This window comes from Rhinoraja longicauda, chromosome 4 (genome assembly GCF_053455715.1).
Source record: "Rhinoraja longicauda isolate Sanriku21f chromosome 4, sRhiLon1.1, whole genome shotgun sequence".
NCBI lineage: Eukaryota > Metazoa > Chordata > Chondrichthyes > Rajiformes > Arhynchobatidae > Rhinoraja > Rhinoraja longicauda.
The window spans coordinates 8,542,296-8,565,235 of NC_135956.1; the positions used below are offsets into that span (position 1 = coordinate 8,542,296).

The 22,940-nt window shown below is 47.9% G+C and overlaps 1 protein-coding gene across 2 annotated transcripts; it reads left to right on the forward strand.

Annotated features, from left to right (window-relative positions):
- Nucleotides 1–5,448: 5,448 nt before the first annotated feature.
- LOC144592559 (RNA-binding protein 43-like) lies at nt 5,449–22,286 on the forward strand. 2 transcript variants are annotated; one of them, XM_078397145.1, is made up of 5 exons: nt 5,449–5,660; nt 12,643–12,771; nt 15,054–15,256; nt 17,695–17,804; nt 18,655–22,286. In XM_078397145.1, the coding sequence occupies exons 1-5, from the start codon at nt 5,623–5,625 to the stop codon at nt 18,940–18,942; spliced, it is 768 nt and encodes a 255-aa protein (XP_078253271.1). In that variant the 5' UTR covers nt 5,449–5,622; the 3' UTR covers nt 18,943–22,286. The 2 variants fall into 2 exon arrangements, with proteins under 2 accessions (XP_078253271.1, XP_078253272.1); XM_078397146.1 differs by lacking the exon at nt 12,643–12,771.
- The last annotated feature ends 654 nt before the right edge of the window (nt 22,287–22,940 follow it).

Sequence of the window (22,940 nt, forward strand, 5' to 3'; positions counted from 1 at the left end):
CTAAAAGACTTTCCCCTTATCCTTAAACTGTGACCCCTTGTTCTGGACTTCCCCAACATCGGGAACAATCTTCCTGCATCTGGTCTGTCCAACCCCATAAGAATTTTATATGTTTCAATAAGTTCTGTCAGTTACATTCACGTTTGGACTTTGGATTTCTCCTGGACTTGTCTGGGTGTGCCTGCATTCGAGTCCTCTCCTTTCCTGAGCTTTCTGACACCCACACTCCAAAGACGTACAGGTTTGTAGGTTAATTGGCTTGGTAAAAGTGTAAATTGTCCCTAGTGTGCGTAGGATGTTGTCAGTGTACGGGGATCGCTGGCTGACGTGGACTCGGTGGGCCGAATGGCCCATTTCCATGCTGTATCTCTGAACTAAACAAAACTAAGAGTCTGCAGAATGGTGAGAAACAGAAGGGCAGTCCATTCTTGCGACACAAGGAACTGCAGGTGCTGGAACCTTGAGCAAAACCCAAAGCACTGAACCCTTACGTCTTGTTGTGGTTCTACAATACAATATAGATACACGGTGGCGCAGCGGTAGAGTTGCTGCCTTACAGCGAATGCAAGCGCCGGAGACTCAGGTTCGATCCTGACTATGGGCGCCGTCGGTTTCCTCCCGCACTCCAAAGACGTACAGGTTTGTAGGTCAATTGGCTGGGTAAATGTAAAAATTGTCCCTAGTGTGTGTAGGATAGTGTTAATGTGCGGGGATTGCTGGACGGCGCGGACTCGGTGGGCCGAAGGGCCTGTTTCCGCACTGTATCTCTAAATCTAAAAAAAATCTACAATGCAAATAAATGGTGGATACAATGAAATATCAGGAGACACTAGTGAAGTGTCAGAGAAATGTTCCTCTTTTATTTTCAGACCTTCTCACGCTCTGCTCTGAATGGGAACACAAGTAACTGCAGATGCCACAACCTTGCAAAACACAGAGTGCTAGAGGAACACAGCGGGTCAGGCGGCATCTGTGGTGGGAATGGACAGATGACGTTTCAGGTCGGGAACTTTCTTTGGACCGAAGTCAGATCAGTCTGAGGTAGGGTCCTGACCCGAAAACCTGCCAGTCCATTCCCTCCACACAGATGCTGCCTGACCCGTTGAGTTCCTCCAGCGCTTTGTGTTTTCAGTTTGGTTTGGTTTAGAGATTCAGCGCGGAAACTGGCCCTTCGGCCCACCTACTCCATGCCAACCTGCGATCCCCACACATTCCATCACAGTGAGGAGGGGACTGGAGGAGACTCACTGTGATGGATGTTTCTTTTTTTTGTGTGTTGGTTGGGGTTGTGTAATTTGCTTATTTTATTGCTTTTATTGTCGGACTGTGGGTGACTAAATTTCGTCCAAAAAACATGTTTTTTGGATGACAAATAAAGATATCTTGAATCTTGAATCTTAACACCATCCCACACATACTAGCGACAATTTACATTTATACCAAGCCAATTGACCTACAAATCTGTACATCTTTGGAGTGTGGGAGGAACACCTGGAGAAAACCCACACAGGTCGCGGGGAGGACGTACAAACTCCGTACAGACAGCAGCCGTAGTCGGGATTGAACCCGGGTCTCTGGCGCTGGGAGGCAGCAACTCTACCGCTGCGCCACCGTGCCGCCCAGGAGACCCCAGTGAAATCTCAAAAAGATATTCGTTTTTTTATTTTGAAACTTTCTTCCACTCTGGTCTGAATCAAGACACAAGTAACTACAGATGCAGTTTTGTCCTGCCCTTAATCTTATTTTAAGCCATCTTTAATAAAATCAGACACAATGAATGCTCGGACAAATTATTTGAAAAGATCATATTTGTGTGCGTGTGTGTGAGTGTGTGTGTGTGTGTGTGTGTGTGTGTGTGTGTGTGTGTGTGGGCATGTGTGCATGTGAGTCTGCATGTGCGTGTGAGTGTGCATTTGGAGTATTGTCAGCAGTTTAGGGTCCTATATCTGAGGAAGGATGTGCTGGCCCTGGAGAGGGTCCAGAGGACATTTACAAGAATGAGTGGGTTAACATATGATGAGCGTTTGACAGCACTAGGCCTGTACTCGCTGGAGTTTAGAAGGATGAGGGGGGACCTTATCGAAACTTTCCAAATAGTGAAACGCCTGGATAGAGAGGATGTGGAGAGGATGTTTCCACTAGTGGGAGGGTCTAGGACCAGAGGGCACAGTCTCAGAATTAACGGACCTTCCTTTAGGAAGGAGATGAGGAGGAAATTCTTTAGTCAGAGGATGGTGAATCTGTGGAATTCTTTGCCACAGAAGGCTGTGGAGGCCAAGTCAAGCAATATTTTTAAAGCAGAGATAGGTAGATTCTTGATTAGTACGGGTGTCAGGGGTTATGGGGAGAAGGCAGAAGAATGGGGTTAGGGGGGAGAGATAGATCAACCTTGATTGAATGGCGGAGTAGACTTGATGGGCCGAATGGCCTTTTTCTGCTCCTATCACTTATGAACTTATGAATTGGGCAAATAGGGAAAAGTTGAATTCTTTTATAAGAAACTATATAAATATAATTTTATATTAAATTATTTCATAAGATTCTTTTATAAGAAACCATCAGGGACATGAAACTTCAATTATGTGAAGCTCTAGTGATTTTATATTGATGTGATACATGATTTTGATACCGTAAGTTCGGAGAAATAGTCTAAGCTGGCAGCAAGAGTCAGGTTTAAGATGTTTGGTATGAGCTTGGGCCAAAACGGTGGCGCAGCGGTAGAGTTGCTGCCTTACAGTGCTTGCAGCGCCAGAAACCCGGGTTCAATCCCCACCACGGGTGCTGTCTGCACGGAGTTTGTACGTTCTCCCCGTGACCTGCGTGGGTTTCCTACCCGATCTTCGGTTTCCTCCCACACTCCAAAGATGTACAGGTTTGAAGGTTAATTGGCTTTGGTAAAATTATAATCTGTCCCTTGTGTGTAGGAACACGGGTTGATCACTGGTCGGCGTGGACCCGGTGGGCCGAAGGGCCTCTTAGGGCTGAAATCAAGGGATATGGGGAAAAAGAAGGAACGGGGTACTGATTTTAGATGATCAGCCATGATCATATTGAATGGCTTGAAGGGCTGAATGGCCTACTCCTGCACCTGTTTTCTATGTTTCTGTTTCCCTGCTGTATCTCTAAAGTGCAAAGTCTGAAGTTGCCGCTTGACAAATCACGGGACAAACAAGACGAAAAACATACAACACGTTTAATAGAACATGGAACAGTACAGCACAGGAACAGGCCATTCGGCCCATACTGTCTGTGCCGAACATGATTCCAAGATAAACTTCAGATCAATCTGAAGATGGGTTCCAACCTGAAACGTCACCTATCATTATTTAGTTTAGTTTCGTTTAGTTTAGAATACAGCCCAGAAACAGGCCCTTGGGCCCTGTGAGACCGCACCGACCAGCGATCCCCGCACACTAACACTATCGTACACTCACTTGGGACAGGTTTTTTACACTTATACCGTCAATTACGTCTTTGGAGTGTGGGAGGAAACCAAAGATCTTGGAGAAAACTCACGCAGGTCACAGGGAGAACGTACAAACTCCGTACAGACAGCGCCCGTAGTCGGGATCGAACCCGGGTCTCTGGTGCTGCAAGCGCTGTAAGGCAGCAACTCTACCCAACTGTGCCACCGTGCCACCCGATTCTCCAGAGATGCTGCCTGATTCATTGAGTTACTCTTGCACTTTGTGTTTTTTTAAAAACAAATATCCTCTGCTTGCAAATGATCCATGCCCCTCCATTCCCCGCATATCCTTCCATCCCCGCATATTGTTGTTTAGTTAGAACCACAGAAACATAGAAATTAGGTGCAGGAGGAGGCCTTTCGGCCCTTTGAGCCAGCACCGCCATTCAATATGATCATGGCTGATCATTAAAAAACAGTATTCCGTCCCCCATATTTTTGTAATATATTTTTCCCCATATCCCTTGATTCCCTTAGCCCTAAAAGCTAAATCTAACTTTCTCAAAAACATCCAGTGAATCGGCCTCCACTGCTTTCTGTACCAGAGAATTCCACAGATTCACAACTCTCTGGGTGAAAAAGATTTTCCTCATCTCAGTCCTAAATGTCCTACCCCCTATTCTTAAACTGTGACCCCTGGTTCTGGACTCCCCCAACATCGGGAACATTTTTCCTGCATCCAGCATGTCCAATCCCTTAAGATTTTTTTTCTGTTTCTACGTTCCCTCTCATCCTTCTAAATTCCAGTGAATACAAGCCCAGTCGACCCATTCTTTCATCGTGTCAGTCCCTCCATCCCGGGAATTAACCTGGTGAACCTACTCTGCACTCCCTCAATAGCAAGCATGTCGTTCCTCAAATTAGGAGACCAAAACTGCACACAATACTCCAGGTGCGGTCTCACCTGGGCCCTGCACAACTGCAGTAGGACCTCCTTGCTCCTAAACTCAAATCCTCTCGCAGTGAAGGCCATCATGCCATTCACTGCCTGCTAAAACGTTAAGTTTAGTTTATTTAATGTCACATGTACCGAGGTACAGTGAATAGCTTTTTATTGCGCACTACCCAGTCAGCAAAATGACTATGCATGATGACAATCAAGCCGTACAGATACAGATACAGGATAAAGGGAAGAACATTCTGTGCAAGATAAAGAACAGTGAAGTCCGCTGCCTCTTAAACACCAATATTATATCAGCCTCCACCACCACCTCTGGCAGCTCATTTCAGGCACTTACCACTTTAGACTATAGAGATACAGCGTGGGAAAAGGCCCTTCGGCCCACCGAGCCCGTGCTGACCAGCGATCGCCCCGTACACTAATACTATCCTACACACTAGGGACAATTTACAAATTTTCCAAAGCCAATTAACCTGCAAACCTGCACGTCTTTGGAGTGTGGGAGGAAACCGGAGCACCCGGAGAAAACGCACGCGGTCGCAGGGAGAACGTGCAAACTCCACAGAGTTGTCCTGTTGTCAGGATCGAACCCGGGTCTCTGGCACAGTGGGGCAGCAACTCTGCCGCTGCGCCACCGTGCCACCCCGTGTCATGTTTGGTCTTTCCGCTGATTGGGTAGCACGCAACAAAGAAGCTTTTCACTGTATCTCGGTGCACGTGGCTATAAACTAAACTAAACCAGTCCGAACAGGGGTCTCGACCTGAAACGTCACCCGTTCCTTCTCACCAGAGATGCTGCCTGTCCCGCTGAGTTACACCAGCACTTTGTGTCCAGGCTAAACTCAACGCCGTTCAGACAGCACCCACAGTCAGGATCGAACCTGGCTCTCCGGTGCTGTCAGGCAGCAACTTTACCGCTGCACTTCTGGGCCGCCCTGCTGTCAAGCTGGAAAGAGTGCAGGGCAGATTTTACGAAAATATTGACAGGACTCTGCACTCTGTGTGTAAACAACTTGCCCCTGTCAGCTTATTGGCCTGCCGTCTAGTCTTTGACATTTCAAGGACGCTGGGATGACTCCAGTTCTCATTCACAGTTCCTGTAATTTCTTGCTATCGCAGCTGCCTGGAGCCTGTGGATGGGAAATAGAGGGAGTCACTGTCAGGGACACAGGCAGCTTCACTTTCACTTTCACTTTCATTCTCTCCCTCTCTCACCAACACAGTCAGTCAGCCTGTGGCTATTGTGATCGGTGAGATGAAGAGACACGGGGCCCAGTTTGGTGCAGGCTGCAGGTAAGGACCTGAGGGTGAGCTCCCTCTCGGTCACACTCCGTAGGTCGGTCCCTGCTAGGGCACGGGTTACAGGATTACCAGGAATGAGTGGGTTAACACGTGATGATGACCACTCCTGTACTTGCTGCAGGTCAGAAGAATGAAGGGCCTCACTGAAACTTGAATAGTGAAAGGCCTGGACAGAGTGGATGTGGAGAGGATGTTTCCACTAGTGGGAGAGTCTATGACCAGAGGTCACAGCCTCAGAATTAAAGGACGTTCTTTTAAGGGCGGCACGGTAGCGCAGCGGTAGAGTTGCTGCTTTACAGCGAATGCAGCGCCGGAGACTCAGGTTCGATCCTGACTACGGGTGCTGTACTGTAAGGAGTTTGTACGTTCTCCCCGTGACCTGCGTGGGTTTTCTCCGAGATCTTCGGTTTCCTCCCACACTCCAAAGACGTACGGGTTTGTAGGTTAATTGACTGGGTAAATGTAAAAAATGTCCCTAGTGTGTGTAGGATAGTGTTAATGTGCGGGGATCACTGGGCGGTGCGGACTTGGTGGGCCGAAAAGGCCTGTTTCCGCACTGTATCTGAAATATGAAAATAAATATGAAATAAGGAGATGAGGAGGAATTTCTTTAGCCAGAGAGTGGTGAATCTGGGGAATTCTTTGCCACAGAGGGCTCTGGAGGCCGTCTGGATATGTTTAAGGCAGAGATAGAAAGATTCTTGATTAGTACGGGTGTCAGGGGTTGTGGGGAGAAGGCAGGAGAATGGGGTTAGGAGGGAGAGATAGATCAGCCATGATTGAATGGTGGAGTAGACTTGATGGGCCGAATGGCCTAATTCTACTCAGGCAGCATCTCTGGAGAAAAGGAATGGGTGATGTTTCGAGTCCAGGCCCTTTTCAGATGGAGAGTCAGGGGAGAGGGAGTCTAGAGATATGGATGGGTAAGGTGTTAAAACGATGGATCAAAGCAGATGGTAGTAAAGAAATGTAGAATGGTTCATTGTTAGCTGAGAGGAAGGTGACAAGGTATACAATGTAATATTTAATCAGGAGGACAGTAGAACCCGGGCGGGGGAGGGGATGGGGAGAGAGGGAAAGCAAGGGTTACTTGAAGTTAGAGAAGTCAGTATTCATACTCTGGGGTGTCAGCTACCCAAGTCAAATATGAGGTGTTGTTCCTCCAATTTGCGTTGGGCCTCACTCTGACAATGGAGGAGGCCCAGGACAGAAAGGTCAGTGTGGGAATGGGAGGGGGATTAGGTGAGGGGATTTCTTTGATTGGTCAGGGAGTGGAGGTGGCCAGATGGGATGGTGGTGAAGTCGAGCATTTTCTACGAGTGTTTGCTCAGGAGGTCTGATCCGTGCTCACCCTGACGGATAGGCTTGCATAAAGCAAAGCAAGGCGGCACGGTGGCGCAGCGGTAGAGTTGCCGCCTCACAGCGCCAGAGACCCGGGTTTGATCGCGACTACGGGCGCCGTCTGTACGGAGTTTGTACGTTCCCCCCGTGACCTGCGTGGGTTTTCTCTGAGATCTTCGATTTCCTCCCACACTCCAAAGACGTGCAGGTTTGTAGGTTAATTGGCTTGGTATAAATGTAAAATTGTCCCTAGTGTGTGTAGGATGGTGTTAATGTTCGGGAATCGCTGGTCGGTGCAGACTCGGTGGGCCGAAGGGCCTGTTTCCATGCTGTATCTCGAAACTAAACTAAAATTTACTGGAGTAACCCTCTTGTCCCCTCTCCCATCGGGCAAAAGGTACAGAAATGTGAAAACGCACACCTCCAGGTACAGGGACAGTTTCTTCCCAGCTGTTATCAGGCAACTGAACTGACCCTCAGACTATCATTGGTCGGACTTTGCTGGCTTTACCTTGCACTAAAAGTTATTTCCTTACCATGTATCTACACACTGTAAATGGATCGATTGTAATCATGTATTGTTTTTCCGCTGACTGGTTAACACACAACAAAAGCTTTTCGCTGTACCTCGGTACACGTGACAAACTAACCTGAACTGAATGTAAACAAAGAAAAAATAATTGGGAGGGATTGAATGATATCATCCTCTCAAACAACAGTGCAGGCAGCGTGGAATACAATAGACAATAGACAACAGACAATAGGTGCAGGAGGAGGCCATTCGGCCCTTTGAGCCAGCACCGCCATTCAATGTGATCATGGCTGATCATTCTCAATCTGTACCCCGTTCCTGCCTTCTCCCCATACCCCCTGACTCCGCTATCCTTAAGAGCTCTATCCAGCTCTCTCTTGAATGCATTCAGAGAATTGGCCTCCACTGCCTTCTGAGGCAGAGAATTCCACAGATTCACAACTCTCTGACTGAAAAAGTTTTTCCTCATCTCCGTTCTAAATGGCCTACCCCTTATTTTTAAACTGTGGCCCTTTGTTCTGGACTCCCCCAACATTGGGAACGTTTCCTGCCTCTAACGTGTCCAACCCCTTAATAATCTTTACGTTTCGATAAGATCCCCTCTCATCCTTCTAAATTCCAGTGTATACAAGCCTAGTCGCTCCAGTCTTTCAACATATGACAGTCCCGCCATTCCGGGAATTAACCTAGTAAACCTACGCTGCACGCCCTCAATAGCAAGAATATCCTTCCTCAAATTTGGAGACCAAAGCTGCACACAGTACTCCAGGTGCGGTCTCACTAGGGCCCTGTACAACTGCAGAAGGACCTCTTTGCTCCTATACTCAACTCCTCTTGTTATGAAGGCCAAATTCCATTGGCTTTCTTCACTGCCTGCTGTACCTGCATGCTTCCTTTCAGTGACTGATGCACTAGGACACCCAGATCTCGTTGTACGTCCCCTTTTCCTAACTTGACACCATTCAGATAATACTCTGCCTTCCTATTCTTACCACACAATCTGTGTAAGAAGGAACTGCAGATGCTGGATTAAACCGAAGAGAGACACAAAACGCTGGAGTAACTCAGCGGGTCAGGCAGCAGCTCTGGAGGGAAGGAATGGGTGACATTTCGGGTCGAGACTCTTCTTCAGACTGGTCAGGGGAAAGAGGAATGGTTTGCTGTACTCATGGAGCTTGGAAACAGGCTCTTCGGCCCACCTCGACAATGCTGACTCTACCAAGTTGGCATTCCTGGCTAGTCCCATTGACCTGGACTTGCCCCATAGTCCTCTAAACCTTTCCCATCCCACTGAGATGCTGAGGTACTCCAGCTTTTTGTGTCCTTTCTCCAGAGATGCTGCCTGAGTTACTCCAGCCTGGGTGAAAAAGTTAGCCTTGTGTTCCCTCGTAAATCTCTGCCCTCTCACTTTAAGCTTGCGCCCTCTAGTTTAGTTTAGAGATACAGCACGGAAAGAGGCCCTTCGGCCCACCGAGTCGGTGCTGACCAGCGATCGCCCAGTACACTAGCACTATCCTACACACACTAGGGACAATTTACTACATTTACACCAAGACAATTATCCTGCAAACCTACATGTCATTGGAGTGTAGGAGGAAACCGAAGGTCTCGGAGAAAACCTATGCAGGTCACAAGGAGATCGTACAAGCTTCGTAGAAACGGCACCCGCAGTCGGGTCTAACCCGGGTCTCTGTCACTGCAAGGCAGCAACTCTACCGCTGTGCCACCGTGCCACCTTGTGTCATGTTTGTACTGTGCAATAATTACTGAAATATATCTGCAAGGTCGTTCCGTAGAGACGGTACCCGTAGTCGGGATCTAACCCGGGTCACCGGCGCTGCAAGCACTGTAAGGCAGCAACTCTACCGCTGTGCCATCGTGCCGCCCTTAAATTTTAATATTCTCTACCCTGGAACACTGATTGCGATTGTTAATTTTGTGCAGCTTTCCAACACCATGACTCTGTGGAGATCTACTGTCGGCCTGTGTCAATTAGTTTAGTTTAGTTCAGAGATACAGCGTGGAAACAGACCCTTCAGCCCATTGAGTCCACACTGACCAGTGATCACCCAGTACACTAGCTGTATCCTAGACACACTAGGGATAATTTACAGAAGCCAATTAACCTACAAACCTGTACATCTTTGGAGTGAGAGGAAACCAGAGCACCCGGGGAAAACCCACTCAGTCACGGGGAGAATGTATAAACTCCATACAGACGGCACCCGTAGTCAGGATTGAATCCCGGTCTCTGGCGCTATGAGGCAGTAGCTCTACCACTATGCTACCGTGCCACACCGTGTTTGCACTGTGCAATAATTACTGAAATATATCTGCAAAGTCTCATTACAGAGAATGCTTTCGATGTTTTTGCGTGTGTTTACAGTGCCTTGCCCATGTGTTTACACGTCTTTTAGGTTTATTATTGTCACGTGTGCTGAGATACGGTGAAAAGCTTGTTTTTGCATTTTCACAGCCACAGAGTGATACAGTGTGGAAACAGGCCCTTAGGCCCAACTTGCCCACACCGACCAACATGTCCCAGCTACACTAGTCCCACCTGCCTGCGTTTGGCCCTATATCCCTCTACTCTTTTCCTGTCCATGTCCCTGTCCAAATGCCTTTGAAATATTACATAGAAATTAGGTGCAGGAGGAGGCCATTTGGCCCTTCGAGCCAGCACCGCCATTCATTGTGATCATGGCTGATCATCCACAATCAGTAACCTGTGCCTGCCTTCTCCCCATACCCCATTGATTCCACTAGCCCATAGAGCTCTATGTAACTCTCTTTTAAATTCATCCAGTGAATTGGCCTCTACTGCCTTCTGTGGCAGAGAATTCCACAAATTCACAACTCTCTGGGTGAAAACGTTTTTTCTCACCTTAGTTTTAAATGGCCTCCCCTTTATTCTTCGACTGCGGCCCCTGGTTCTGGACTCCCCCAACATTGGGAACATTTTTTCTGCATCTAGCTTGTCCAGTCCTTTTATAATTTTGTACATTTCTATAAGTTGTTACATATGACTGCCTCAACTACCTCCTCCAGCAGCTCGTTCCGTACACCCACCACCAATCAGATGTGCAGCACTTTGGTCAACGTGGGTTGTTTTTAAATGTGCTATACAAATAAAATTGACTTGACTTGACTTGACCCTCTGTGAGTGAAAAAGTTACCTCCCAGGTTCCTTTCAAATCTTTCCCCTCTCACCTTAAACTGCCCTCCAGATCTTGATTCTCTAAACTGAGTAAAAAGCTATTGCTCCTCACGAGTTATCCCACGGAATTGATAGTAGGCTTTAGGAGAGCTCTCCCTCCCCTCCCCCCACTCACCATCAACAACACCACAGTCACATCTGTGGAGTCATTTAGGTTCCTTGGAACCATCATGTCCATGGACCTTAAATGGGGGGCCACCATCGACTCCACAGTCAAAAAGGCCCAAGAGGATGTACTTCCTGTGGCAACTGAGGAAACACAATCTGCCACAGGCAATGGTGGTCCAATTCTATACTGCAATCTTTCAGTTCAATTCAATTCAATTCTTTCACATCCACTACTTGGAGGAACTAACAAACCTGCACGTCTTAAGGATGTGGGAGGAAGGCGAAGCACTCGGAGAAAACCCACGCGTCACAGGGAGAACTAATTAGGGTTATTAATTTGTAAGATGGAACGGCAGATGCTGGTTTAAAGCAGAGATTGGCACAAAAAGCTGGAGTAACTCAGCGGGACAGGCAGCATCTCTGGAGAGAAGGAACGGGTGACGTTTCAGGTCGAGACCCTTCTTCAGACTCGGGGTCCCATCTGCCTGACGCTGGAATTTAGAAGGATAAGAGGGGATCTTATTGAAACATATAAGATTATTAAGGGATTGGACACATTAGAGGCAGGAAACATGTTCCCAATGTTGGGGGAGTCCAGAACCAGGGGCCACAGTTTAAGAATAAGGGGTAGGCCATTTAGAACGGAAATGAGGAAAAACTTTTCAGAGAGTTGTAAATCTGTGGAATTCTCTGCCTCAGAAGGCAGTGGAGGCCAATTCTCCCAATGCATTCAAGAGAGAGCTAGATAGAGCTCTTAAAGATAGCGGAGTCAGGGGGTATGGGGAGAAGGCAGGAACGGGGTACTGATTGAGAATGATCAGCCATGATCACATTGAATGGCGGTGCTGGCTTGAAGGGCCGAATGGCCTCCTCCTGCACCTATTGTCTATTGTTTATTGCTTGCATTTGGCCCATGTCTGAAGAAGGGTTTCGACCCAAAAAATCACCCATTCCTTCTCTCCAGAGTTATTAATTTATTGTGTTATTGATTATTATATATCACATGTGCGTTATTGCATTATAGGGCTGTGAAGCTGCTGCGGGTAAGAATTTCATTGTTCCATTCTTGATACATATGCCCATTAAACACTCTTGACATCAGACTGAGGAAGGGTCTCGACCAGAAACGTCACCCATTCTTTCTCTCCAGAGATGCTGCCTGTCCCGCTGAGTTACTCCAGCATTTTGTGTCTCTCTTCGATGTAGACCAGCATCTGCAGTTCTTTCCTACATAAACACTCTTGACTCTTGACTTGAGTCAATTATTAACTGCAGTATTTTTCGGAGATTAGTTTAGTTTAGTTTCGTTAGAGATACAGTGCGGAAACAGGCCCTTCGGCCCACCGAGTCAGCGCCGACCAGTGATCCCCGCACATTAACACTATCCTGCACACACAAGGGACAATTTACAATCTTTACTGAAGCCAATTAGCCTACAAGCCTGTACGTCTTTCGGGTGTGGGAGGAAACCGGAGAATCAAGGGATATGGGGAATAGGCAGGCACGGGTTACTGATTGTGGATGATCAGCCATGATCACATTGAATGGCGGTGCTGGCTCGAAGGGCCAAATGGCCTCCTCCTGCACCTATTTTCTATGTTTCTAAGTTTTTAATCCTAATTTTTTGATTAGCACGGGTGTCAGGGGTTGTGGGGAGAAGGCAGGAGAATGGGGTTAGGAGGGAGAGAAAGATCATAATATGATTGAATGGCGGATTAGTCTTGATGGGCCGAATGGCCTAATTCTACACCTATTCCTTATGACATGACCCGGAGAAAACCCACGCAGGCCACGGGGAGAACGTACAAACTCCGTGCAGGCAGCACCCGTAGTCAGGATCGAAACCGGGTATCTGGCGCTGTGAGGCGGCAACTCTGCCACCGTGCCACCCAAAGATTTAAAAGGTAAATTTTGGAACGCAAGGTGAGTTACTGCCGGAGCCCAAAGCTGAACTGCTTCACAGGCATTTTAAGAACGTTGGCAAAAAGAGTGTGACAGTGACACCTGGTGGCTGTGATTTGTTGCTACTAGTTTGCTGACAGGAACTTCCAATTTCAAATGCGGGTAAAATCTGGCTGCCCGGTGGCGCAGCGGGTCGAGCCGCTGCCCCACAGCTCCAGAGTCCCAGGTTGGATCCTGACCTCAGGTGCTGTCTGTGTAGAGTTTGCACGTTCTCCCCATGACCGTGTGGGTTTCCTCCGGGTATCAGGTTTCCTCCCACATCCCAAAGTCACGCGGGCCTGTTGGTTAATTGGCTCTCTGTAAATTGCCCCTTGTGTGTGGGGAGTGGATGAGGAAGTGGGATAGCATAGAACTAGTGTGTGAACGGGTGATCGCTGGTCGGCGTGGACTCGGTGGGCTGAAGGGCCTGTTTCCTTGCTGTTTCCTTTAATCAGTCGATCAAATGATCTCATCTGCTCTGAAGAAGATCCCGACCTGAAACATCGGCCATTCCTTCTTGCCAGAGATGCTGCCTGTCCCGCTGAGTTACTCCAGCATTTTATGTCTATCTTCGGTGCAAACCAGCATCTGCAATTCCTTCCGACGAAAATTATCTAACCTTGCCGGTTATATGTATTGTTTTAGTTTTAGAGATACAGTGCGGAAACAGGCCTTTCGTCCCACCGAGTCCATTTACATTTTTACCAAGCCAATTAACCTACTAACCTGTATATCATAGAAACATAGAAAATAGGTGCAGGAGTAGGCCATTCGGCCCTTCGAGCCTGCACCGCCATTCAATATGATCATGGCTGATCATCCAACTCAGTATCCCGTACCTGCCTTCTCTCCATACCCCCTGATCCCTTTAGCCACAAGGGCCACATCTAACTCCCTCTTAAATATAGTCAATGAACTGGCCTCAACTACCTTCTGTGGCAGAGAATTCCACAGACTCACCACTCTCTGTGTGAAAAAAAACGTTCTCATCTCGGTCCTAAAAGACTTCCCCCTTATCCTTAAATTGTGACCCCTTGTTCTGGACTTCCCCAACATCGGGAACAATCTTCCTGCATCTAGCCTGTCCAACCCCTTAAGAATTTTGTAAGTTTCTTTGGAGTGTGGGAGGAAACCAGAACTCCCAGAGAAAACCCACGCAGGTCACGGGGAGAACGTGCAAACTCCGTACAGACAGCATCCGTAGTCGGGATCGAACCTGGGTCTCTGGCGCTTTAAGGCAGCAACTCTACCACTGCACCACCGTTTAGGTTTAGGTTTATCATTGTCACAGGCAGCAAGGTACAATTGAAAGGTTTGTTTAGGTTTAGGTTTATCATTGTCACGTGTACCGAGGTGCAGTGAAAAGCTTTTTTTGCATGTTTTGCAATCAAATCAGATAAAACTATCCATAAATACATTCAAGTCAAAGTCAAGCACAAGAGATGGAGCAAAGGGGAAGATACAGAGATCATTAGTCAAGCACAGAATACTGAATAAAAATCAATGTAATATCTCAGGAGCACTGGTACTCTGTGGTAGGTTCTCCCCATCTCTCTCGGCCCTCTCGGATTTGTGTACCTCATGCTGCCTCGGCAAGGCCAGCAGCATAATCAAGGACGAGTCGCATCCTGGCCACTCCCTCTTCTCCCCTCTCCCATCGGGCGAGAGGCACAGAAGTGTGAAAATACACACCTCTAGATTCAGGGACAGTTTCTTCCCAGCAGTTATCAGGCAACTGAATCATTCTACCACAACCAGAGAGCAGTGCGGAACTACTATCTACCTCATTGGTGACCCTCGGACTATCCTTGATCAGACGTTGCTGGCTTTATCCTGCACTGAACGTCATTCCCTTATCATATATCTATATACTGTTAACGGTTCGATCTAGATAGAGCTCTTAAGGATAGCGGAGTCAGGGGGTATGGGGAGAAGGCAGGAACGGGGTACTGATTGAGAATGATCAGCCATGATCACATTGAATGGCGGTGCTGGCTCGAAGGGCCGAATGGCCTCCTCCTGCACCTATTGTCATGAAAATAGACACAAAATGCTGGAGTAACTCAGCGGGACAGGCAGCATCCCTGGAGAGAAGGAATGGGTGACATTTCGGGTCGCAAACCTTCTTCAGGCGGCTTGATTGTAATCATGTATTGTCTTTCCCCTGGCTGGATAGCACGCAACAAAAAGTTTTTCCCTGTGCCTCGGGACAATAGACTAAACTGAAATATTTTTTTCTTCACAGCGCCCAGCAACCAGGAAAGAATTTGCAACAGTCAAAGAAGATCCAAGTCTTCAACGTTCCTGCGATCATTTCTGAGCAGCGGACTCTGGACAAACTGATCATTCATTTCCAGACGCTCAGCAATGGAGGAGGCGAGGTGTTGGATGTGCACTACCCCACCAGAGTTCCTGGCAATGCCTTCATCACCTTTGCCAAAAAGGAAGGTCGGTGTCTGAGATGAAGGACCCTTGTGTCATGCAGGCCCTCCAGTACCACTAGTGTAGACGTCGTAAGGTCATAATCATGTGATAGGAGCAGAATCAGGCCATTCAGCCCATCAAGTCTACTCCGCCATTCAATCATAGCTGATCTATCTCTCCCTCCAAACCCCATTCAGAGCCTTCACCCCATAACCCCTGACACCCGTACTCATCAAGAATCTATCTATCTCTGCCTTAAAAATATCCACTGACTTGGCTTTCACAGCCTTGTGTGGCAAAGAATTCCACCAATTCACCACCCCCTGACTAAAGAAATTCCTCCTCATCTCCTTCGTAAAGGAACGTCCTTTAATTCTGAGGCTATGACCTCTGGTCTCAGACTCTCCCACTAGTGGAAACATCCACTCCACATCCATTCTATCCAGGCTTTTCACTATTCGGCACGTTTCAATGAGGTCCCCCCTCATCCTTCTAGACTCCAGCGAGCACAGGCCCAGTGCCGTCAAATGCTCATTATATGTTAACTCATTTATTCGTGGGATCATTCTTGCAAACCTCCTCTGGAGATTCTCCAGGGCCAGCACATCCTTCCCAAGATATGTTGCCCAAAATTGCTCACAATACTCCAAGTGCGGCCTGACCAGCACCTTATACATTCCATTTAGATGTCCCATCTACACTAGTACCACCTACCCAAGATTGGCCCTTATCCCTCTAAATCTGTCCTATCCATGTACCTGTCCAAATGTCTTTAAGTGTTTACCACTCTATAGTCAGAGAGTGGTGGAATTATTTGCCACTAACCGCTGGGAAGGCCAAGTCATTGGATATTTTTAAAATGGAGATTGATATGAATCTTGATCTGTACGGATGTCAGGTGTTATCATATCATATCATATATATACAGCCGGAAACTGGCCTTTTCGGCCCTCCAAGTCCGCGCCGCCCAGTGATCCCCGCACATTAACACCATCCTACACCCACTAGGGACAATTTTTACATTTACCCAGTCAATTAACCTACATACCTGTACGTCTTTGGAGTGTGGGAGGAAACCGAAGATCTCGGAGAAAACCCACGCAGGTCACGGGGAGAACGTACAAACTCCTTACAGTGCAGCACCCGTAGTCAGGATTGAACCTGAGTCTCCGGCGCTGCATTCGCTGTAAAGCAGCAACTCTACCGCTGCGCTAATGGGAGAAGGCAGGAGAATGGGGTTAGGAGGGGAAGTTAGATCAGCCATGATTGAATGGCGGAGTAGACTTGATGGGCTGAATGGTCTAATTCTGTCCCCATAACTCATAAACTTATAAAAGTTGTTTCTCGTACCTGCCGGAACTACCTCTTATAAGGGCACAGATACAGCATGGAAACAGGCCATTCGGCACACCGAGTCCGCACCGCCCAGCAATCACCCCGTACACTAGCACTATCCTACACACACTAGGGACAATTCACTATTTAAAGAAGCCAATTAACCTGCAAAACTGGATGTCTTTGGAGTGTGGGAGGAAACCGGAAATACAAGAGAAAACCCATGCAAGTCACGGGGAGAATGTACAAACTCCGTACAGACAGCACCCGTAGTCAGGATCGAACCCGGGTCTCTGGCGCTGTGAGGCAGCAACTCTACCGCTGCACCACCCCTGACAAACTCACCGTTTTTATTTAATAGTTTTATTTATTGTCACGTGTACTGAGGTACAGCAAAAAACATTTGTTGCGCGTTATCCAATCAGCAGAAAGCCAATACATGATTACATGAATCATGAATACATGATACAGTCGAGCCAGATACATGATAAGGGCGGCACGGTGGCGCAGCGGTAGAGTTGCTGCCTTACAGCGAATGCAGCGCCGGAGACTCAGGTTCGATCCTGACTACGGGCGCCGTCTGTACGGAGTTTGTACGTTCTCCCCGTGACCTGCGTGGGTTTTCTCCAAGATCTTCGGTTTCCTCCCACACTCCAAAGACGTACAGGTATGTAGGTTATTTGACTGGGTAAATGTAAAAATTGTTCCTAGTGTGTGTCAGATAGAGTTAATGTGCGGGGATCGCTGGGCGGCGCGGACCCGGTGGGCCGAAGGGCCTGTTTCCGCGCTGTATCTTTAAATCTAAAAAAAAAATCTAAAAATAAGGGAATGACGTTTAGTGCGAGGTAAAGCCAGTAAAGTCCAATCAAAGATAGTCCGAGGGTCACCATTGAGGTAGATAGTAGTTCAGCACTGCTCTCTGGTTGTGGTAGGATGGTTCAGTTGCCTGAAAACAGCTGTGAAGAAACTAACATAACGTCCCAACTTCGATATCCAATACCCTGACTGTTGAAGACCAGTGTGCCAGAAGCCTTCTTCACGGCCCCTATCTATCTACGACGTCACAGTTGGACCTGTTTGACACTGGGGTGACAGAATTTTTTTCTCGAATCCTTTCTTTCTTACAGATGCAGATAATGTCCTTAAACGTGAACAAATCCTGAAATTAGATCAGAAAAACTATAAACTGGATGTATGTGAGGTTGGAAGAGGGGAGACCGCATCTGATGATGTACAGGTATGTATATTTTGAGAATAGACACAAAATGCTGGAGCAACTCAGCGGGACAGGCAGCATCTCTGGAGAGAAGGAATGGGTGACGTTTCGGGTCGAGACCCTTCTTCAGACTGATGTCAGGGGAGTGGGCGGGACAGAGATAAAATGTAGTCGGAGACAGTAAGACTGGTGGGAGAACTGGGAAGGGAGAGGGGATGGAGAGAGAGGGAAAGCAAGGGCTAGTTGAAGTCAGAGAAGTCAATGTTCATACCGCTGGGGTGTAAGCTGCCCAAGTGAAATTTTCACTCTGACAATGGAGGAGGCCCAGGACAGAAAGGTCAGTGTGGGAATGGGAGGGGGAGTTAAAGTGTTTGGCAACCGGGAGATCAGGTAGGTTTCGACGGACTGAGCAGAGGTGTTCCACTGGTGGAAACATCCTCTCCACATCCACTCAATCCAGGCCTTTCACTCTTCTGTACGTTTCAATGAGGTCTGCCCCCTCATCCTTCTAAACTGCAGTGAATACAGGCCCAGTGCCGACAAACGCTCATCATAGGTTAACCCACTCATTCCTGGGATCATTCTTGTAAACCTCCTCTGGACCCTCTCCAGGGCCAGCACATCCTTCCTCAGATATGGGGCCCAAAATTGCTCACAATATTCCAAATACCGCTCTCCAGTTGGTGATGGGATGGTTCAGTTGCCTGATAACAGCTGGGAAGAACCTGTCTCTGAATCTGGAGGTGTGCGTTGCTACATTTCTATCTAAGAGGCGATGGATGGTTGGCGTGGACGGGTTGGGCTGAGTATGACTCAATATCTCCTTGTTGTGTTCCCCCAAAAAATGAACGTTTGCTCTTTAATTCAACAGGTTTTTGAATTTGTCAGAACAAAACTGGACCCAAGATACTTTCCCTCAAAGATGGCTCTTCAATTAATTCACGAACACCACTTTCAAGTTATAAGCGAGCAGGGGTCTATTGTTGACATCCAAGGATCTTTCTCCTCTTTAAAGGAACTTCGGAGAAACCTTATGGACCTGATTGTGCATCAGCCAACCCATGTAGTCACGGAAAATGGAATAGAACAGTACAGCATGAGAACAGGCCCTTCGGCCCACAAAGTCGGTGCCGAACATCAATGGTTCAATGGTTCTTAATTCTCAGTTCAGTTTAGTTTAATGTCACGTGTACCGAGGTACAGTGAAAAGCTTTTGCTGCTTGCTAACCAGTCAGCGGAAAGACAATACATGATTACAATCGAGCCATTTACAGTGAAAAGATATATGATAAGGGAATAACGGTTAGTGCAAGGTAAAGCCACAAGGTAGAGTGCGATTCTTATTTTGCATACAGATCGGTGAGATTATTGCCATACATGTACAATTCCCAGCCGGTTCAGTACAGGATGTAAAGAAATAGGCCATGGCGTCCGTATGCCAGGTTTCGATGCCATTTCACCATCCCAGACTGATTTCTAAAAGAAATGACCCTGCTCACCGACTCTGCCCCTCCCTTCCCCTCCCCCTTCCCAGTTCTCCCACTGTCTTCCTGTCTCCACATATATCCTTCCTTTGTCCCGCCCCCCCCCTGACATCAGTCTGAAGAAGGGTCTTGACCCGAAACGTCACCCATTCCTTCTCTCCTGAGATGCTGCCTGACCTGCTGAGTTACTCCAGCATTTTGTGAAATAAATACCTTCGATTTGTACCAGCATCTGCAGTTATTTTCTTACACTGCTCACCGATATAGTGCTTCCCAAGACTGTCCTTGTCCGGATAGGTTCTGGTTTATTACTGTCACGTGTACTGAGGTGCAGTGCAAAGCTTTGTTTAACATGTCATCAGATTATAAAATACCATACATAAACACAAACATAGAAAAATAGGTGCAGGAGTAGGCCATTGGGCCCTTCGAGCCTGTACTGCCATTCAATATTATCATGGCCAATGATCGAAAATCAGTACCCCGTTCCGGCTTTTTCCCCATATCCCTTGATTCCTTTAGCCCAAAGAGCTAAATCTAACTCTCTCTTGAAAACATCCAGTGAACTGGCCTCCACTGCCTTCTGTGGCAGAGAATTCCACAGATTCACAACTCAAGATTCAAGATTCAAGATAGTTTTATTTGTCATCCAATATTGGACGAAATTCAGTCACCCACAGTCCAACAATAAAAACATTAAATAGGCATTAAAATTACACAACCTCAAAAACACAGTCCAACAATAAAAGCATTAAATAGGCATTAAAATTACACAACCCCAAAAACACACAAAAAAAGAAACATCCATCAAAGAAACATCCATCACAGTGAGTCTCCTCCAGTCCTCTCCTCACTGTGATGGAAGGCCACAATGTCTTTCCCTTCTCCTGCCGTCTTCTCCCGCAGTTAGGTTGTTGTGGTTGCAGGCCGCGCCGGACGGTCCGCAGCGGCCGGAGCCTAAGGCGAGTCGCATCCGCTCCCGCAGCCTCCGAAGACGGCCGGCTCCGCCGATGATAAGTCCGATCCGGGGCGGGCGAACACGCTGCTGCTGCCGCTGTTGCTGTACGTCGGGGCGGTCGTGGCTCCCGACATTGAAGCCCCCGCCCAGCAGAGAAATATCCCGCGGCCTATCTTAGGCCGCACCGGACGGTGAAATGTCCACGACCCAAGCCCCGCGATCCGGGGCGGGCGAACCCGCTGCCGCTGCCGGAGCTCCCGATGTCGGCATCCACACGGCCCGAGCCTAAGGCGAGTCGCAGCTGCTCCCGCAGCCTCCGAGGACGGCCGGCTCCGGTGATGGTAAGTCCGGTCCGCGGGCTCTGCGAACCAGAGCCCTGGAGGCCGCCAGCTCCAGGAGTTGGGCCGATGGTAGGCCGCAGCAGGAACGGAGACACGGCCCAGAAAACAAAGGTCGGTCTCCGTTCGGAAGAGACACCTATTTACAACTTTACAGTTCCCCCTCCCCTCCTCCCCACATACACACATAGTACACAAACACAAAAACACCACATCACAACTACAATTAAGACAAAAAAACAACAAAAACACAAAGACAAATGGACCGCAGGTAAGCCGCAGCTGCTATGGCAGCGCCGCCATTTTGGTAAACTCTGGGTGAACAACCTTTTCCTCATCTCAGTCCTAAATGGCCTACCCCTTATTCTTAAACTGTGACCCCTGGTTCTGGACTCCCCCAACATGGGGAACATTTTTCCTGCATCGACCCTTGAGTGGAAGAGGCTGGGGCTGGTGGTTTATAAAACCATGTGGGCCACAGATAACAACAGGTCTTTCACAAGGGTTGGGGAGTCCAAAGCTCAAGGACGGGTTTAAGCAGATCGGGGAATGTTTCAGAAGTCGTTCAGTTTAGTTTATTGTCACGTGTACCGAGGTACAGTGAAAAGCTTTTGTGGCGCGCTAACCAGTCAGCGGAAATGCTTACAATCGAGCCATTTACAGTGTGTAGATACATGGTACAAAAGGGATCTGTGAGGCAGTTTTATCACACCAGGAGGCAGCTGCCAGACAGTGTCGTTGAGGCAGGACTATGGCAGCATTTAAAAGACACTTAGACAGGTAAGGTTTGGAGGGATATGGGCAGACAAGTTACAAGCTTGACAACATCTTAATTTAACGTGAGGTTTAGTTCAGTCTAGAGATACAGCTTGGAAACGCCCTTTGGCCCACCAGGTCCGCACTGTAAGGCAGCAACTCTACCACTGTGCCACCGTGCTGAGGTTGCACATTGCAATGTTCCACATGGGCAGGCAGGACCTACACAGTGAAGGGTAGGGCTCTGGGGAGTTTCGTAGAGCAGAGGGATCTTGGAGTGCAGGTACATAGTTCCTTGAAGGTGGTGGCGCAGGTGGACAATGGTCATGAAAGCCTTCGGCACATTGGCCTTCATTACTCAGGGTTTTGACTGACATTTACACAAAGGGTGGTGGTGGGTGTATGGAACGAGCTGCCGGAGGAGGTAGTTGAGGCTGGGACTATCCCAACGTTCAAGAAACAGTTAGACAGGTACATGGATAGGACAGGTTTGGAGGGATATGGACCAAGCGCAGGCAGGTGGGACTAGTGTAGCTGGGATATGTTGGTCAGTGTGGGCAAGTTGGGCCAAAGGGCCTATTTCCACGCTGTACGACTGACTCTAAGTGGGTCTTGCTTGCTTGCTGCCACCTTCCCCCATTGACGAACTGTACACTGCAAGGGCCAGGAAGAGAGCGGGCAAGATCATCTCTGACCCCTCTCACCCTGGCCACAAACTCTTCGAAGCACTTCCCTCTGGAAGGCGACTCCGGACTGTCAAAGCAGCCACAGCCAGACATAAAAACAGCTTTTTTTTCCACGAGTGATAGCTCTACTCAATAACCAAAGTCTGTAGTCTCTTTTTTGCTCTGGTTTATTTTCACCCACATGTTGAGACCGTAATGGTGTATCCTTATTGTTTTGATGTGTTTATGCTTTATTCTTAATTGTTAACTGTATGTTTGTGTTGTCATTTGTGAGCGGAGCACCAAGGCACATTCCTTGTATCTGCACATACTTGGCCAATAAACTCATTCATTCATTCAACCTGGTCAGAATGGTTCTGTTTAGTTTATTGTCACGTGTACCGAGGTACAGTGAAAAGCATTTGTTGCGTGCTATCCAGTCAGCGGAAAGACAATACATGATTACAATCGAGCCGTTTACAGTGTAAAATAAGAAACGTTGCCGTAGGAGTAGAGGTTTAAGAGTGTGGAGCGATTGTAATGTGTGATTGTAGATCTGCTTCTGTGGCTCACACGCAAATAGTCGCCTGGGTTGGGCGCCATCTTGGAAAGAGCAGCCATGGAGGATTTGGGCCGAAGGGCCTGTTTCAATGTTATACAACTCTGTGACTTTACATCAGGGGTTAGGTATAAGATTAAGAAATCTTTGCACAGAGGAAGCTGGTTGTAAATAGTTCTGAGGGGAAGCAAAAAGGGAAGTAAGAGAGGGTGAGGGAGCTTGAGAAAAGAGCCCAAGAGCACGAACAGGAATTAACGTTTGTGTAGGAAGGAACTGTGGATGCTGGTTTATGCCGAAGATAGACACAATATGCTGAGGTAACTCAGCGGGACAGGCAGCATCTCTGGAGAAAAAGATTCAGATTGGAACCCTTCTTCAGACATTCACAAGTTCACAA